Here is an 18,825-nt window from a genome sequence, read left to right on the forward strand (position 1 = left end):
CTCCTCCTTCCGCGCACGACCCAGTGACCCCTTCTCAAAGAGACCTTCCCTGGTGACCCTATTTAAAATTACAACCCTCTCCATAAAATTCCCAATCTCTGGTTCTTGTTTATTTTTCTCTACGGCAGTTCTTCCCACATGGAACACTGTGATGCACTTACTTTGTTTACTGTCTGACTCCCGCCACTAAAATAAAGGCTCCTCAGCAGGGAGCTCTGTCTCTGTGTGTCGCCGCGTCCCCAGTGCTGGGAACAGAGCCCGGCATAGAGCCGGAGGGAGGACCACGCACGTCTGCTGAACGACGGCCCGGACACCCTTCTCCAAACCAAGTCACCTTCCTCGGAGCCTGAGCACACCCAGAAAACACCTGCTTCTTCCAGACAGTCCTGTACTGCTCAAGACGCCAGGCTCTGGGGAAACCCAGACTCACCAGGAGAAGTGCCCAAAATATCACCAAGCCACAGCCCCAGGTTCTGAATTCGCCTTAGAATTGTCTGAGACTCACCCCCTTCTCCCAAATGCACAGAATTTGTGCAAGAGGACCTGCACTGAGATCTGGATAAAACCCCATCTGAGGAGCCAGTTGTCAGGGCGGACTTCAGTGCACAGAGGGGAGGAAAGAAAGAAAAAGAGAGAGAGAGAAAAGGAGAAAGGGAGAAACGGAGGAAGTAAGGAAGGGAAAGAGGGAGGAGGAAAGAGAGGGGTGGGGAGGAAGAAAAAACACATAATAGAGAAAACATTAGAGTAAAACAGATTTTCAAAACTGAATTCATTCCACGACTATTTTTTGAGAGCTAATGATGTCGTAGCTGGCACGGTGCTAAGCACAAAGGCTCAGAGCTGGAGACGCCTTTTCTGCCCTCAAGATCTTGCAGCTCTTGGGGAAGTGGGGTGAGTATCACAGTAAAGCCCGGGGCCAGCGCAGACACCACCTGACACCCAACCTGGTGAATCTCGGGGTGTCAGGGAGGGACTGCCAAGACTGGACTTTTCACTTGGAAAGCAGTGGGACGGAGGTGGTGGCTGAGACGGCAAGGGAATGAATGTCTGGGAAGAGAGCATATAGTGTGAGGGCGAGGGGACCTTGAACACGGGGATAGACCCTGCAAAACGTGCCTCGCTGGCAAGTCAGGGATTCCCACTCCAGCTGAGAACTGAGTAGCTTATCTGGACAAGAAGAGGTTCATCCCGGCACAGGTGAGGCCCACGTTTGGACGGTGGGAGACAGAGGCAGAGCTCAGGCTCGAAACAGGACAGCGTCCAATATACCCCTACCTGCGCCATCCAGCAGGGTAGCCACAATCCACAGGTGACTACTTATATATAAATTAATTAAAATTAAAATAAAATTTTAAAGTCAGGTCCTCACACACACAAGCCACATTTCAAGTCCTCAACAGCCACATGGAGCTAGTGGCTACCATATCAGAGAGTGCAAGGAACATTTCATCACCACAGATAGCTCTTTTGGACAGCACTACCCTGGGTCTTTTTAATTTTTATTTTTAATATAGGGTTTACTTTCAATTCATTAGACTCGGGAGTTCTATTGCCATAGGGGCTCTTGTCTTAAAAGAGTCACAGGAGAAAATTAATTGCTCGCATACGTTGTATAGATGATACACAAAAAAGTTAGTCCCTGCTTAAATCCAGAATTGGGAGTTGAAAAGACCTGAAATAGTATCAGAAAGAAGACATGAGAAAGCAGTAAGCGAAAAAACAATACATACATTTATCAAAGTAACCGTATTTCAAATCGTAACACGTGAAGGGACAGACTACATAAAAGGGAGTCAGTTCTGTCTTTGTAACACGTGGATCCGCAGTACATTAACGGAACGTATAAATTTGTCTTAACGTCTGGGACGCTTTGCCTGGGGTGCCGCTGAACTCTCGCCTCATCTTGGACGCCAGGTCTCCGCGTGCGTCCCCAGTCAAGGGCGGGCCGGGTCCCGGGATGCGGGGGCAAGCCCTGTCCTGGTCCCCGAGGCGGAGCCGGGGGAAGCGGGCGACCTCACCTGTGTTCCAGTCGTGGCGGCAGCTCCCCCAGGGCAGGTCGACGGTGAAGCTGCTGAAGAGGTAGAAGAGGGCCCAGGCCAGGACGACGATGTAGTAGACGTTGAGCAGGATGACGATCACCTGGGAGGCGTAGCCGATGCCTGGGGGGGAGGCGCCGGGGTGGGCGGGGCCGGGCGGGGCGGATTCCTCACGCCCCGCCCCCTCCTGCTCGGGAGAGCCGCGCGCTCCTCGGTCAGGGTCCCAGGGCCAGGAGCGCGGGCCTCGGCTCTCCTCCCACTCCCAGCGGCCGGGCTTGCAGCCCGCCCCGGCGACACCCCAAGGCCAGGGGGGGTTTCCCTCCCCGTCTCCTCCTGCACTTTCATGTTTATTGGTTCTGCAAGTTCACTGATTCCAAGCTGCTTTACAAGTGGGTAAGGCTAACTTCGAGATTCCAATAGCTAATGTTCTCTGGAATTAGTCTGATGTATTTCTGAAACATAGAGGCTTGTGTTAGAAAAAGAATATGAAAACGAATATATGTACACATATGCATGACTGGGGCATTATGCTGTGCGCCAGAAATTGACACAATGTAACTGACTATACTTCAATAAAACAAACAAATTAAAAAAAAAACAAGTTAAAAGCAGGAACAGACAATTCACACAGGAGCAAATACAGATAGTGAATAAACATCCTCAAAACCTACTCGTCCTCTCTAATAACTGCAGGTATGCAAAATGAAACAACAATGGTGCCCTTCTGCACCTACCACACTGGTAAAAATGTTTACAAATGACACAACTCAGGGATTTCCAAACTTGTCCACGTATTAGAATTACCTGGGGATATATCAGAAATCCCAAAGCCCAGTCCAGACCTCGGACCAATTAAATCACAATCTCAGGGGGTGGGGTACAGGCCTCAAGATGTTTTGAAGGTCCTGGGGTGATTTCAGTGTGCAGGCAAGTTTGGGAACCACAGATACAACTCAGAGTTGTGGAAGATATCGGGGAAAGACACTCACTCAAGTCTAGTGACTTGTACAGCAGTAGAACACTTCCACGGGACAGTTTAATAAGCCAGCTCAAGAGACATCAAGTTGGCTGTCCATTTGATCCAGTGAACCTAGTCCCAGGAATTTATCCCAAAGAAATAATTCCAAAAAAGGAGGGGAAAGGGCTACCTCTACAAAGATACATGCTAGCAGAATATAACAATTTAATAAGTGAATGAAAATAAGCAAAAAGCCCCAAAACAGAGAACCGTTAAATAAATTATGACATATCCATTTGATGGAAATTTATGCAATCAAAGGCTTGTTGTGTAGAAAATGGAAAATAACACTAACCGAAAAAGAAACATAAACTGTGCATATTTCATATTAATAGACATGTAAATTTATATATAGAGAGAGAAATAAAGAGATAAAACCCTCTAAACTGGAAACAACCCACATGTTCTTCAGTGGGAGAATGGTTAACTGTACCACAGTACATCCATCCATACCATGGAATACTGCTCAGTGAGAAAAAAGAATTAGCTGTTGATACAAGGGCAACCTACATGGATTTCAAGGGCATCACACTGAGCAAAGCCAGTCTCAAAAGGTCACAACCTGTGTGATTCCAGTTATACAACATTCACAAAGTGACAAAACTGTAGAGACAGAGAACAAGTTAGTGGTTGTCAGAGGTTAGGGATGGGGGGAGGGGCACATTGGACTATGAAGGGGCATTATGATGGAGACCTTTCTGGTGATGGCACAGTGCTGGTGGTTGCACAAATCTACACAAGGCATAAAATTACTCCCACATAGACAGAAATATTGGGAAAAAAACACCCTAAGTTTTAAATAGCTATTATGTCAAGATGGTAGAATTATTCATGAATTTTTTCTCATTTAAAATTCTCTTTTTAAGTGCTCTAGAATTGATTAAGCATGTTTTAGAAAACACAAAATTATTTTTATATATTTTAAAATATATATAGCTAAAATAGCTTTGTGCTCTACCTATTAATTAAAGCCTTTGCCCCATCTTCTCCTCCATTCTCTGATCGGCTGGGTGATTAGCTCAGTATTAGGCTCACAAGTGGAGGGTTTAACATAAAGACAGTCTCAACTCAATCAGCACTGCTGATAGACCACCCAGTTGTTCAAACTAGGTTTATAACCACTGGTGCAGATACCCCGGAATCGGGCACGGAGCTACTTACCCTCAAAGATGGGGCAGATCTTCCTCCAGGCTGTGACGCCTCCCTGGCTAGTGTACTGGCCCAGGGCTGTCTCCAAGAGGAAGACAGGAATGCCACAGGTAAAGAGGAAGATGAGGTAGGGGATGAAAAAGGCACCTGTGGGTGGGAAACAGGCTGTCCATTACCCAGCACTACCCTCCGCATGGTCCACATTCATCGCCTCCCATCACCACCCCATACTTCCAGTCAGAACACTGAGGATAGGGGATGTCTGTCTAGATGTCTGGAACCACAGCGGAGATGAAGAGTCACCAAGTTACGTAGGGCCTGGCCAGTCCCTTTTCTCACTCTGAAGTTTCCATCTATACCTACCAAGGTTTGCTCCTGTCAACATCAATTACTGCCTGAACAACACAGAACTCATGGCAACATAAGAAGCTCACTGAGTAACAGCCATCCAGGAGCACTCACACGGCCCACAGTATCATTTTTCTCAAGGAAATGACGGCTGTTGATGTTAGAGAGGGACTTGTAGCAGACTGAAATCAGATTTCCTTTCGATGGTTCATTCTGCTTCTGCTTTCACATTCACGGGCTGAGACCAGTCTCCTAATGCCAGAAATGACATTTTCTCCACCGCAGACCTCTATCTGCTGGCAGAGTGGACAGGGGAGTTCACAGGATCCCGTACCAGAGAGGAGAGAGGTGCACACAGAGAGACCCAGGTGTCTGCAGAGGGTCCCCTATGAGATTCTGACTGAGAGCTGGTCAGCACACGTGTGCGAGGAAACTACCCAAGGCGAGGGAAAGCGTCACTCAGGAAGACTGAGCATTACGGTGCTCACACGGGGCTGGGGAGAGAGCCTGCTCCCTCCAGCCTGGCTGGATAATCTCAGGATGCACAGGGCGTCGGGAAGAAAGGCATTTCCCCAGTGTGGGAATAGCTAGCCTTAGAAGGAGCACGACTCTGGCTCCACCTAGCAAATCTTAAAGGCAAAACCCAAAAGGATAAGATAACTTCACTGGTCCCAGGAAAAAGTCTCAAGAATATTTATAGAAATACAAAAATACTCAGCAACCAATGAAACAAAAATCACCAGGCCTGGCATCCAATGGAAAACAACCAGGAAAACAAAAAAGCAAGAAAACATCACTCATAAGTAACAAAACAATCAACTGAACCCAATGCATCAACTGAACCCAATACACAGCCTACACAGACGTCAGGACAATCAGACGAGGACGTTAAAGCAGTCATTACAATTTTATTTCAAAAAGTTAGACAGAGATGTGAAAGATTTGAAAAAGACCCAAATCAAAAACTTCTAGAGATGAAAACCATAATGTGTGACATGAAAAATACACTGGGTGGGACTAATGGCAGATTAGATACAACAGAAGAAAAGATTAGTGAACTTGAACCACAAAAGTGGATGCTATCCAAAATAAAACACACAGAGAAAAGAGAATTAAACAGACAGACAAAAACTGGTGTCAGTGGGACAACTTCAAGCAGCCTAACATACTTGTAATTGGAATCCCTGAAGGAGACAAAAGAGGAAGAGAGGTCAGGAAAAAAACTCAAGAAATAATGGCTGAAATTTTTCCAAAATTTGATGAAAACTATAAATCCACAGATTCAAGAAGCTCAGTAAGTCCCAAAATAAGCTCAAAGAAAAATAGAACAAGCACATCACAGTCAAATTATTTAAACTCGTGATTAAGAGTTTTTAAAAGGACATCTTAAACTCAGTCAGCGGCGGGGGAAGACACCTGCAAAGGAACAAAGATAAGGATGACGTCAAATTTCTCACTGGAGACAATGCAAGTAAGAAGACAGCGGTGGGGAGCACATTTGGTGAAGCACTGAAGGAAACCTGTCAAGCTGGAATTCTATACCCAGTAAAAATACTGTTCAAATAGGGAATTGAACTAAATGCTTCTTAAGACATGTAAAACCTGTAAGCATCCATCACCACCAGATCTACACTATGGGAGACGTTGAAGAAAGTCCTGCTGAGCAGAGGAAAATGATGGTGCTGGACAGAAATATGAATCGAGACAAAGGAGTAAAAAAACATTAGAAATGCTAACTACATACAAAGGCAAACGTAAGAGTTTTCCCTTATTATTCAGATCTCTTTGGAAGATAATTGAGTGGTTAAACAAATATGATAACAATGTGATGTGGAGTTTATAACACGTAAAAAAGTAAAATGTAACGAACGGCAAGAGCACAAAGGTTGGGGGCAGAGAGATGGCAGCGTATTATTAAGGTTCGTATATGTAAAGTGGTATAAGGGCAACTGTGATGCGTTAAAGACACACACTGTAGCCCCTAAACTGACACCACAAAGAGCTGTGGCTGAGAAGCCAGCAAGGAAGAAAGCCAACAATGTGATGATGAGAAACATTCAACTAACCCAAAGGAAGGCAGAAGAAAAGGGGAACAAAGAATCAACAGGACAAAGAGAAAACAGGCAATGAGGTGATAGATTTAAACTTAACTGTATGGAAAACCACATTAAATGTAAGAAGTCTAAATATCCCAGATAAGAGGGAAAGATTGTAAGACTGGTTTTCCTATATACTAGCAACAAACAATCATAAATTACCATTCACTGGATTTGTTTTTTCAGTCGGGGGAGATAATTAGGTGATTACTCATTCTTCGAGGAAGTACTGGGGATTGAACCCAGGACCTCATGCATGCTAAGCATGCACTCTGCCACTTGAGCTACACCCGCCCCCAAGAAATAATGCCATTCATAACAGCACCAAAAAAATTAAATATCTAGGAGTAAATCTGAGAAAAGATGTGAAAGATACATACATCCAAAACATCGCTGAGAGAAATTAAAGGAGTCTTCATTAAATGGCGAGGCGCATGGGTCAGAAGACTCGATCTTTGTCAGATGTCAGTTCTTCCCAAACTGATCTATAGATTCACTGCAATCCCAATCAGAATCCCAGCAGGCATTTTTGGAGAAACTGACAAATTGATTCTAAAATTCATATGAAAATGCAAGGAACCTAAAATAGCCAAACAACTTTAAACAAGAACAACTGTTAGGCCTAACTCTGCCAATTTTCATATTATTATAAGGCTACAGTAATTAAGGCAGTGTAGTTTTGGTGTCAAAAATAAACAAATAGATCAACAGAACAAAATAGAATCCAGCAACAGGGTCACACATATATGGACAACTGATTTTTGACAAAGGTTTAAAGCAATTCATTAGAGAAAAGATAGTTTTTTCAATAAACGATGCTGGGAAAAGTGGATTATCAAAACACATCAAAAAATGAACTTTAATCCATTCTTTCATTATATACAAAGCTTAGCCCAGAATGGATCCTAGACCTAAATGTAAACCCTAAAATTATAAAACTTCTAGAAGAAATTATGAGACCTTGGGTTAAGCAAAGTTTTTTTCATGACACCAAAACCATGGTAAATAATAAACTGATAAACTGCACTTCATCAAAAATTGAAACTTCTGCTCTTCAGAAGACATAGCTAAGAAAAGGAAAAATGTAAGACAGAATGAGAAAAAAATGCATATTTGGTAAAGGACTTTTCTCCAGAATATGTAAAGAAGTCTCAAAATTCAAGTCAGAAAACAATCCATTTTTTTTTTTTAATGGTCAAAAGATTTGAACAGCTTTTCACCAAAAGAGATATATGGGTTGCAAAGAAGCACAGGAAAAAAATGGTCTATATCATTAGTCAACATAAATTTAAATGACAACGAGATGGTATTTCACACCAATTAGAAAATTTAAAATTAAAAAGGCTAAGTATTGATGATGACGTGGAGAAGGTGGTACCCGCACACACTGCTGGCAGGAGTGTAAAACGGTACGATCATTTTCGAAAAGTGTTTGGTGGTTTCTTAACAAGTTAGAAGTGCACCTGCTGCGTAACCGCGTCATTGCAGCCTCAGGTCTTTACTCAGGGGAAATGAAAGCGTATTTTTATATGAAGACGTGTGCATGAATGTTGTTAGTAATTTCACCTGTAATAGCCAAGCCCTGGAAACCGCCCAAATGTCTGTCAACAGAACAGATAAATTATAGTATATTCATACAATGGAATACTGTCCAACAATAACAAGAAAGGAACTCCTGAGACGTGAAAAATACGAATGGCTCTCGAAGTAATTATACTGAGTGGAAAGAAGCCAGGTACAGAAAGGACACACTGCATAATTCCATTTATATAAAATTCTAAGAAATGCGAATTAATGTATAGTGACAGAATATAGGCATGGAAGTGACCTAAGTGTCCATCAGCAGATGCATGGATCAAAAAATGCTATATATATAATGAAATATTACTCAACCATTAAAAAGAAAAGGAACTCCTACGATTTGCAACAACATGAATGGACCTTGAGGGCATTATGCTAAGTGAAATAAGTCAGACAGAGAAAGTAAACACTGTACGGTTCTCTCTATGAGAATCTAAATGTGAACTCTAAAAAAACCAAACTCATGGAAATAGAGAATAGAATGGTGGCTGCCAGAGCCTGGGGGCGGGAGAGATGGGGGGACATTGGCCAAAGGGTACAAACTCCGATATAAGATGAGTTAAGTTCTGGGGATGAAATGAACAGCGTGGCAACTGCCGTGAACTATATCGTGTTGGATGCTTGAAAGTCATCCAAGAGATCTTAGATGTTATCACCACCCAAAAAAGGTAATGATGTGAAGGCATGAAGGAGGCGCTAACTGACCTAACTGTAGTGATCATTTCACAACATACACGTGTATTAAATCATCACATTGTACACCTAAAACTTACAGATCAATACTATTGCAGTAAAACTGGAAAGTAGCTACAGGTTTGAAAAACCAGACAGGCCTGTGGTTGCACTGGGAGGGGAAGCAGAGGTCACGGTGGGAGGAAGGGGCTGATGGGTACACTCATTGTCTTGAGAGTGGCTGGCAGTGGTTTCAAGGGTGAGTGTGTATGTCGGAAACGTATCAAGTCGTACGCTTTCAACATGTGCAATTTATTGTAAGTCAATTATACCGTAATAAAACTGTTTAAAACAAAGGTCAGTTAGTGGGCAATGCAGCTCTCCACTTCACCTTCCAAGTCTTAGGCTTGTAGCGCGCGCAGCCATGATTCAGGCGCTGAGGGAAACGCTGGATGACGGGGGCAAAGAAAGATCGTAAACAGTTCCAACTAATACGAACATAGATGAATCCAAGACTTATTGGGCAGGAAGGGGAAATTAGGGAAGAGAGAACCCAGTGGCTGATATGAACAGTCACTGCTGAGAGTGGGAAACACTGCAGAGAGAGGACGGCAGGGGCTGGGGGTGGAGAGAGTTTGCAGCGCAGCTCAGGCCCCATCTTTGTGCTGCCTGCCTGCTCTTTCCCAATAGACCAAGCCAGTGTTTAACCACACTGGATCCGGTGGGCAGGCTGCTCCCCTCCTCCACGCCTCCTGGAGCCCCTCCTTGTCCAGGCCAGCAGGGACGAGGTCCACACACCCGCCAGGCACATCCAGACCCTAAAGTGGGGAGAGGGGAGGGATGGAGCCCAGGAGGGACCCAGGTGCCCACCGCGAGTCCTGGGGCAGTCTGCCTCCTTCCGCATCCCAAGCCCCAGTCACCACCCATAAAAGACGGAGCTGGCCCTGGAGTAGGAGGACGGAGTCACAGTCAGCCGCTCCCTCAAACCCCCATAGTGAGTCTCCTGCCCAAATTCCAAAATGTCCTGGCATTTTCCCCCTAGGATGAGGGTGCCGCATGCCCATCCTAGAAAGGAGTCACTCTGCTGACCTCCTTACTCCAGGACAGCACCACCTGTGATGTTCCAGGTGACATTGTTAAGACATAAACTGACGGTATGCCATGCGAGTGACAGCAGTGCGCATACACGGACAGTTCCATGCTGTCATCACCGCTAATCTGACCAATACGGGGCACTGAGTAACTACCTAAAAGTAGTAACCAATTGTCAAGTACTAATGAAGTAACCATTACTGTTAGAGACCAAAAATGCTCCTTGTTTCTCTTTGTTCTGTGGTGTCTACAACCAGCCTCAAGGCAGACAGGTGTGGTCCGACCCCCTCCACACCGGTGTCCAGTCCTGTGCGCTCCCCATGATGTCCTGTGCGCCCCCCCCCCCGACATCCTGTGCGCCCCCCCTGACATCCTGTGCGCCCTCCCTGTCGTCCTGTGCGCTCTCCCTGACGTCTGGGCTGGGGTGTACTCAGCCGCCACCCTCCCCCCACGGCCCTTCCCCTCTAAGATCCCGGTGTCTGCGAGGTCCCGCTGTGGGCCACTGTGCTCGGCTCACGCGGGGTCTCCCGCCGCAGGTATTCTGCGTGTTGAAGAACTCAGTCTGCCAGCAGCCGGGGTCAGGGAGCTGGAGCGGTTCCAGCTGAAGAGAGGTTCTGAAGCAGCCAGAACCGGGGTATCTGGGGACTGAAGACCAGAAGCGGGGAGGACCTGGGGATGACGCAAGGGAGAAGGGCGCTCCTGTCCTCACACAGGGTGGTCTCCAGCTGGGGTTCTGCAACGGGCAAAAAACAAAGATTCTTGGCACTGTGACCGCCGCCTGGTTTTCAGCAACCCAGACTTAGAAATGAAGTATGAAATGGTTGGTAGGTGATCCAGTTTTACCTGGGCTGAGATCGGCTGCCAAGTCATTTAGATTTGCTCCCAGCAGAGCTGAAGCCACTGCTACCTTCCCCCACACCCTGCCTCAGGGTCTCAGAGGCTCCTCACCCCCGTGACCACAGCTTAAGCTGGGCAGGCCCTGGTAGGGGATCCTGTTTGCTTTTCCCTCCAGGGAGTTGAGAGTGGAGAGCTTGGGGAGGTAAGTGAAATGGGCAGCCTCTTCGGCAACTTCAGCGGCCAGGAGCCCCGGCCCCACGGCAGCTGGACCACCGGCCTCACCGTCCCAGCAGCGCAGCATCCTGTCCACCCAGGAGGGACGACACGGAAGGAAGAGAGGAACTTCACCCGCTCCCGAGTTTCACCCGAATCACCCACATCTCCTATTTCCAGTTCTTCTCTCCCTCATTATCTGACCCGCCCGTGCCAGGCTGTGCCCCTGCATGTCACTGAAACTGCTCTCACTTGGTCACCAGCGACTTCCATGCTGCTAAATCCAACCGCCAGTTCCCACCCCTCGTCTGGCCTGCCCCGTCTGCAGCCCTGCCCCCGACGTCAGTGCTGTGTCACCTTCCCATCACTTCATTCTCCTGGTTCTCACCCTGCTGTGCTGTTTCCTCCTCTTCTGCCAGGTCTTGTAAGGTCCTTGCTCTCTCTCCTTACACCACCGCAATCTAATGACTCTCAGACTCAGTCCCCTCCAGGGTCTGGAGCCACACACGCTGCTGCCTCCTTTGCATGTGCACGGGGGTGACTAACAGGTGTCTCAACTCAGCACGCCTAACACTCAACTCCTTATTGTCCTCTCAGCGCCTGCTCCTCCCCTGGCCGTCCACGTCTCAGGAAATGGCAGCTCCTTCCTTTGAGCTGCTCAGGCTAAAATCCTGGTCTTGCTCAGACCAGGTGGCAGCAGTGGGGGTGATGAGAAGGGTTCGGTTCTGCATATCTCGTGCGGGGTCCAGGGTGCTGGAGAGGGTCCAGCTGAAGGCCCAGGTTCTGAAGCAACCAGGACCTGGGTATTGGGGTAGAACCAAGGGTTCTAAGAGAAAGAAGGAAGTCCAGGGTGACGCCAAGATTTTTAGCTCCCAAGGTTTGTACTTGGTCTGCTTCCACCCTTGCTCCCCTGCGATCGGTTCTCAACAAGCGACTAGAGAGTTTACATCAGAACGTAAGATCGTGCCGCTCTGCTCACCCCTGCCCTGACGCCTCGTTACGAGAGTAGAAGCCAGAGTCTCGCTGTGGCTGACAAGCACCTGCGTGACCTGCCCCCTTGCAGTGACTCCCCCCACGGCTCCAGACAAGCCAGCCAGCCTCCTGCTTTGGGGCCAGGAAAACCTTTGTTTCATCTGCCTGGAGCACTTTCTCCCCAATATCCACGTGGCCACTCTCACCCCCACCCTAAAGCTTTGCTCAAATGTTCTCAGTGTGGCCACCCTCACCCCGACTCCCACTCCTGACCCCCAGGTCCCTCCCACGGCACTCGGGGACTTCTGGTGTACCATGTGATTTTCTTGTTTACTAGGTGTGTTCTTTGTTGTCTGTCTTCCTCCTCCAGAATGCAGGCCCGGCAGGGGCAGGGAAGTGGTCTGCTCTGTTGTAGACATATCGCTACAACTCAGAGTAATTCCTGGCAGGTGATGGGTTCTCACTAAGTAACTGTCGTTGGGTGGCCAGACAGGCCCGACCCTAGAAAGCCATCAGGGTGAGGCAGGTGCTCAGGGCGCGCTGGCCACAGGCCCTGGGCGGCAGGGAGGACACCCACCTCGGAGGTGGCTGTGGCAGGCGTCCCTCCCTCCCACCTCCTGACGCAGGGTGATTTGCGGTGGGCTTCCTCAGACCCCTTTCTCAGCGTCTCCGGTTTCCAGTTACGGTGTTTACCTGTGTGCCTTCCCTCTGTCCTGTTCTGGCCTCAGCCCTCTCCCTGCTCTGAGACTCACTTCCGATCGGATCCACCAGATGTCAAAGCTGGAAGGAACCAAAGAAAACACCTCTTGTATTTTTAGTTTGGAGCTAAAATTATGCTCTGGGGACTTTTTCCTCCCAGGCTTCACCACTGAGCAGATATTAATAATGATAAAGTCCCCAGTTTATCCTCCTCACCAAGCACGGACGCGGCCGTTTAGAGCTATGAAGTTCGAGAAGCAGGTGATGGCATACGGTACCCAAGCGTGGTTCTCCCGGTATCACCCAGCATCCTCCTCTAGAGCCTGCTGGGAACTTCCCTCTCATCCCCCCGGAGCCCGAGCCTCAATCTGAGAGCCACAGGCTTAAGTAAAATCAGTAAGCCAAGAGGACACACTCATCCCAACCTAAATGGTCTCCCTTCTCCTCACCCCGCTTCCCCACGTAGCAGCACAGGGCCCTGCCCTAAGGAGGCATCGGCCCCTTTCTTGACAAAGAGACGAGAGGTGTCAAGATGAAGTCTGGAGGGAGGGGAGGGGTGGTGAATGGGGACAGCAAGGTTGAACTGCCGGCAACACCGAAACCAGAAAAGCAGGCCCGTCCAGGTCCCTCTGCAGACCCCGCGGCCCGGGTCCCCTCCAGAGGCGCCTTCCGCTCATCCAGCCCGTGGCCCCGGGTGACTCGCCCTTCAGAGCAGCCGGGCATCAGCCTGCTGCCCGAGCCCCTCAGGCCCTTCCTCCAGCTGCTGTCGTCCGTCAGGGAGAGAGAGGAGGAGGCCTGAGGCCTGCACCCCATCGGGGGGTGCAAGGGTTCACGCAAGGGCACCAGCAGCCGGGAAACGCCTGTCTCACTCTCCACGGGGCCCCGGGTGCTGGAGGGCGGGCTCTGCTCAGCAGGGAGGCGGCCACCCTCCTGCCTCCACGTCCCCCACAGGCGTCCACATGCAAGACCAAGGGCCGTGCACATGCTTACTCCTGGCTTGCATTTCCCCCGAGACAGCCACCTGCCCGGGCTGCACAGACTTACACGGGGCCCCAGGCGGAAATCAGATGCAAACCCGCCGGACGCCTGGCCTCGACGGGGTGAACCCACACTCCCCACACCCCTGTGCCCCTTCACTTGGCCTTCCTCCGCCCAGCGGTCTGCACCCAACCTGGGAACCCTGTCTCCTGCCTCTTCGTGCCACTCCTGCTAATTCCTAAGCCAACTTCCCCCAATTCCAGAGAGGCTTGGGGAAAGCCGCTCACCTGCTAATCTTCTGCCACGTGAGGAGCTAAGCTGGTGACTGGGTTCCAGACATGGAGCCCCAAGGCCCAGCTTAGCCCCCGACTCCTCCTCCTCCCTGGACCAGCTCCATCCCTCCAGCCTCGGGCCTCGATGTCTGAACAAGCCAGCGAGCAGAGCGCCCAGGGCTAGGCCGGGACCTCCCTCCTTCGCTCACAGCATAGACTGAGCAAAGTCCTGTGGTTTCAGGCTGCCGGCCAGAAAGCCTTGCGGAGAAAGGACACGTCAGCCCATCCCACCCTCTGGGAAACACAAGTTAACGTCCAGCCCCAGGCCAGTCCCCAGGGCCACCACCCTGAGAACCAGACCATGGACTCAGGGCGTCTGTGTGTTCTCCCCCGACCTCCCTCCTCCACGCCGCGCTGGGGGCTTTCTCCCCAGAGCCACCGAGACGGGGCTCATGCATGTGGAGGCTCCAACGGCCCCACGGAAGGGTAGGTGTTACATTAGGGCTTCCTCCACCCTCACGGCCCACAGAACTCCCACTCCCCCAGCCTTTCCCCGGACCTCCCGCTGCGTCTCCCCTCCTCCAGCCCAGACTCAAAACCAGAGCTGGGAGCCCAGTCCCGCTAGGATTTACCCCCCAAGGGGGAGATCTTCCGAGCCTACTGCTCAGCCAGAGCCCTGAGGCGCCTGGAAGATCTTCCCGCAGAGACCAGGGAGCCCTGCAAGTGAGTCCGCGGTGGGAAAGTGACCAGCGCTGCTGTGGGGACGGCGCAGGGTCTGCAGGGCACTGGGACGGACAAGAATGAGAGGCCAGTGGAGACCCGGGACAGGGTTAGCTTTCGTGCTCCCCCTCCCCACCCCACAGACATCTTCAGCGAGGAAACTTCAGAGGAAGAGGCACTGGTATCAAGGTGATACGCAGTGGGGGTCGGCGGGGACATTGTGGGGCCGGCGGAGCAGGGGGAACACATGAAGCCACAGTGACCGAGTCTCAGACCACGGGAGAGCTGGGCACCAGCGTCGCCTTCAGGACAGCTACCACCCTCAGGCCCTTTGCAGATGTGAGCTCCAATCCTACCAACAACCTGGAAGGGCAGGCAGAACCCTCTCAATGTGTAGCGTCGCCTCAGCTCCATGGGCTTGCCCGAGACCACGGAGAGGAGGCAGCAGAGCCGGAATCCAAGCTCCCATCTACCTGGGTTCCCAGCCCACATCCCTGTTTCTGTGACGCCACAAGAGGGACCCCCGGGGAGTCGCCCCTCCGGCTGGGTCTCTCTCCTGCAGTGTCCTGGACGACTTCTAAGGGTCTTTCCAGCTCCAGCATCGTCTGCGTCTATGGGGCTCCCCAGGGGGCAGGAAGTGCCAGGGAGGGAGACAAACTTGCGGGGCGGGAGGGGCCATGGCTCTCACCGCCCCCGTTTTTGTAGCAGAGGTAGGGAAACCTCCAGACGTTGCCCAGCCCGATGATCTCCCCGGCTACCGACAGCACAAACTCCATCTTGTTGTTCCAGTGCCCCCGCTCCAGGGTGCCGTCCTCCTCCGCCTTTTCCACGCCCGGGCACACTGGTTTTGTCTCTCCATTGATGGCTGTGCCCGAGACCCTGCTATCCATTCCACCTGGAAAACAAGCAGGGCGCCCCTGTGACCGCTGGGAACCCCAGCAGGAAAGCCACCCCTTCCTTCACCAGCAAACTCCCCAGCAAATGGCGCACTGAAGAGTGAGGTCCTAGTCCCGTCCGCAGACCACACCCTCCTCAGCGTCTCTCGTCGGTGACACCTGGGCAACAGTTCTGAGAACGTGTGTTCCTTCCCCGTGTCAGGCAGAAGGCTCCCACCCTGAGGCAGAGACACAGCTTCCCCTACGAAGGTTCCCTCGGGCGGGGCTTGTGGGGCCCGGGAAGGGTTCACACGCCCCGGGGAGTCTAAGTCCTCCCGGGCACCCAACAGCCACCCTGTCTGCGTCCACATGGGCTCCTGTCTCTCGCTCCCAGATCCTGGGACAGTTGAAAGGATGAGATTTTTGTATCTCCTTGAAGCCACCAATTTCCCATTCAGGAATCTACCCTAAGGAAGTAATTGTGACTGTGGGTAACGATTCAGCATCAGGGTTGGCCATTGCTTAGCAAACAGTTGGAAAAGTTGGAAAGTCCATAAATGTTCAGAAACAGTAAATAGGTTAATAAAGTACAGCGCACATGATGGACTACTCCGTGATCACTAAATATTGTGCTGCAGAAGAGAGTGCGATGAGCTGAAACGACGTTCACAATATGGGAAGCGAGAACAGTTACAAAAGAGCACGTGACATGATTATGCTGGAAAAATAGTAAGTATTTGTCTGCGTGAAGGTTAGCGTGGCCACCCGTGCTCCCCTCTCAGCGGATACAGTGCAGGGGTGTTTTCCCTATTCATACTGCCCACATTTTCCCCAAGGAACATGTCTTATTTTGAAATATGAACATCAAAGCCAGTTTTTTCTAGATCCCTGAAGAGCATGGGAGAGGTTGGGTGGGACCAGGAGCTCTGAATCGGATGAGGGGACCTTCCCAGCGATGCCCTTCGTCTCTCCCTGACAGCAGCGTCAGAGAAAGATGCATCGTGGGCTCTTTTCCTGCCTCGGTGGTACCTCGTGTAGGACCCTGTGCAGCGGAGAAGACAAAGACACGAACGCGGAGCTGCCCTGGCTGCAGCCTTCCCTGCCTCGTCTAGACTCCCAGGGGGACGGGAGGAGGCTGACTCAGCACTTTACGTCCATTTATTTTCGCTCAGTCCACCCAACCCTGAGATGGGAGCAGCACTTCCCCTGCTTTGTACACAGGATGCTGCGCTCAGAGAGGCTGGGTGACCTGGGTACCACCTTATAGCACAGCCGGGACCCTGAACCCACTCCGCCCTGCCTGTTCGGTTACCTCCGCCCATCACGCTGGCTGCCTGGGTTTATCAGCGGGTCTAATGCAAGCATCTTCTTGGGACCACCCCCACTGGCCGTACCCCGTGGCCCCTTTCCTGGAGAAGTGGGCACGGAGACTTCCTTCCACGCCCTGAGAAAAGTTCATGTGAACAGGGCTTTCTCTACAGGGGTCCCATCATGGCCGCAGACCCTCCTATGGCTCTGCCTCCCAGCAGGGCGGCCCCGAGGGATCCAAAAAGTCAGAGGGAGGTCGGGGACATGCTGCTTGTTTGATAAATTAGGGAACGGGCTCCCAAGACTGTCAGCGGAGAAGGAGAAACCCAAGCAGCTGCTCCCCAGAAGCTTCCTCTGTCCTTCTGAGAAGATTGCTTCCTGTCCTGTGCAGGTTCCAGGCCCGCAGGCTGTCTTCCCATGATAGGACACCAGCTGCATCCCCCCATCCTGGGTACCACCAGTTCTCAGGGCCAGCATCGCGCAGTTGAAGGTCAAGTGAGCCGGGTTCACACCGCAGCTCTGCACCAGAGCACCACCCGACCTCAAGGAAGTTAATCAGTGACCCTGAGTCTCCGTCTGCTCGTCTGGAGAAGCGAGGACGACGGGGTACACTTAGCCTGAGGAGTCAATGAAGAACCTAAGAAAGCGCTTCGTAGTATAACAGACACTCAGATTTCTATTTTCTTTCAATCCTGTCAAAAGTTCATGTCCTTTCAACTTTCAACCTTGTTTCCTTTCACAGAGAAGAAAGCCTTCATTTTCTTAGAAGTAAGCACAATAGCACAGGGGAACATACACATGATCTTATGGCAGCTCACAGAGAAAAAGTAGTGACAATGAATATATACATGTCCATGTATAACTGAAAAATTGTGCTCTACACTGGAATGTGACACAACATTGTAAACTGATTATAAATCAATAAAAAATGTAAAAAAAAAAAAAAAAGTAAACCCAAAAGTTCTTCCTCTCCATCGAGGGTTCTCTTTCTCCAAGTCACATTGGCCCTGAAGTCAGCAGCCACTGAAGCTCCAGAAAGTCAAGAAAATAATAGTGTTTGCATGTCACACATAAATGACCCCAAAACCCTCTGGTTGTGAGTCCCAGGGAGCCCACCCACCTGCAGGCTGAGACCTAGAAGCAGAAAAAAAAGAAAGAGAAGAAAATATCACTAACCTTCGTGTAGTTGCTGCCAGAGGTCCGGTCAGAGGGGAGAATTATCTAGTGGGGAGGGGAGGGGCTGGCTATTTAAAGTGTGGTTCCCACTCCTCTGCGGCCCTTGTAATTCTAGACTTGGCCCAGCCCACATTCCGCCCTCCTGCCTCTCCGTCCCCTGCTCCCCTCCCCTCGGCAGCAGACACACACACACACACACACACACACACACACACACACACACACACACACACACACACACACACACACACACACACACGAAGGACTTCCTGCGGTGCTTCCACGTGAGCTGGTCGGCAGCCCGCTCTCCTCCTTGAGGACCTCGGGTCTCTCCAGAGGGGCCCTGCCTTCCTCCCCTCTCTCCAGCCCAAGTGCTCCTACAAACCCAGCAAGCGTCGGGGCTTCTTGGGCAGGTGCTGGGTAGATGAATTTAAACATGTATTTATCTTATCATTTTGCAGCTTATGATTGGAGTGGACAGTGATTTCGTATAAATATAGGTAGATTACAGAACCCTGAGCTGTCAGACAACTTCCCAAACACACACATACACTTCTCTGCATATAGAAAGGTCTGAAGAAATATTCACTGAACAGTTACTAGTAGTTACATTTGGAGAGTAGGGTTGGGGTTGGGAGATGAAGTCAAGAGACATTTTTCACTTCTGCTTTTTAAGCTTCAGTATTGTTTGAATACTCAAATAATGTGCTAGAATTGATTTTTTAAAAATAATTGTCTAAACACAGGAAAGGAAGTGCCAATGGCAGCAAAGCGAAGCCCCAC

The 18,825-nt window shown here is 50.2% G+C and overlaps 1 protein-coding gene across 2 annotated transcripts in view; it reads right to left on the reverse strand.

Moving 5' to 3' along the window:
* SLC6A13 (solute carrier family 6 member 13) overlaps positions 1–18,231 on the reverse strand; it is a 33,855-nt gene extending 15,624 nt beyond the window's left edge. Inside the window, exons 1-4 of one of the 2 annotated variants that reach the window (XM_032472986.1) lie at positions 18,043–18,231; positions 15,372–15,578; positions 4,216–4,350; positions 2,019–2,159 (exon numbers count right to left, since the gene is read on the reverse strand). In XM_032472986.1, coding sequence (XP_032328877.1) covers positions 2,019–2,159; positions 4,216–4,350; positions 15,372–15,573 — 478 coding nt within the window. In that variant the 5' untranslated portion in view covers positions 15,574–15,578; positions 18,043–18,231. Of the gene's footprint in view, positions 1–2,018; positions 2,160–4,215; positions 4,351–15,371; positions 15,579–18,042 lie in introns of those variants that run through there. The other variant, XM_032472987.1, reaches the window with a different exon arrangement.
* Positions 18,232–18,825: the final 594 nt, after the last annotated feature.

The sequence above is a fragment of the Camelus ferus genome, chromosome 34 (assembly GCF_009834535.1).
Source record: "Camelus ferus isolate YT-003-E chromosome 34, BCGSAC_Cfer_1.0, whole genome shotgun sequence".
Lineage (NCBI taxonomy): Eukaryota > Metazoa > Chordata > Mammalia > Artiodactyla > Camelidae > Camelus > Camelus ferus.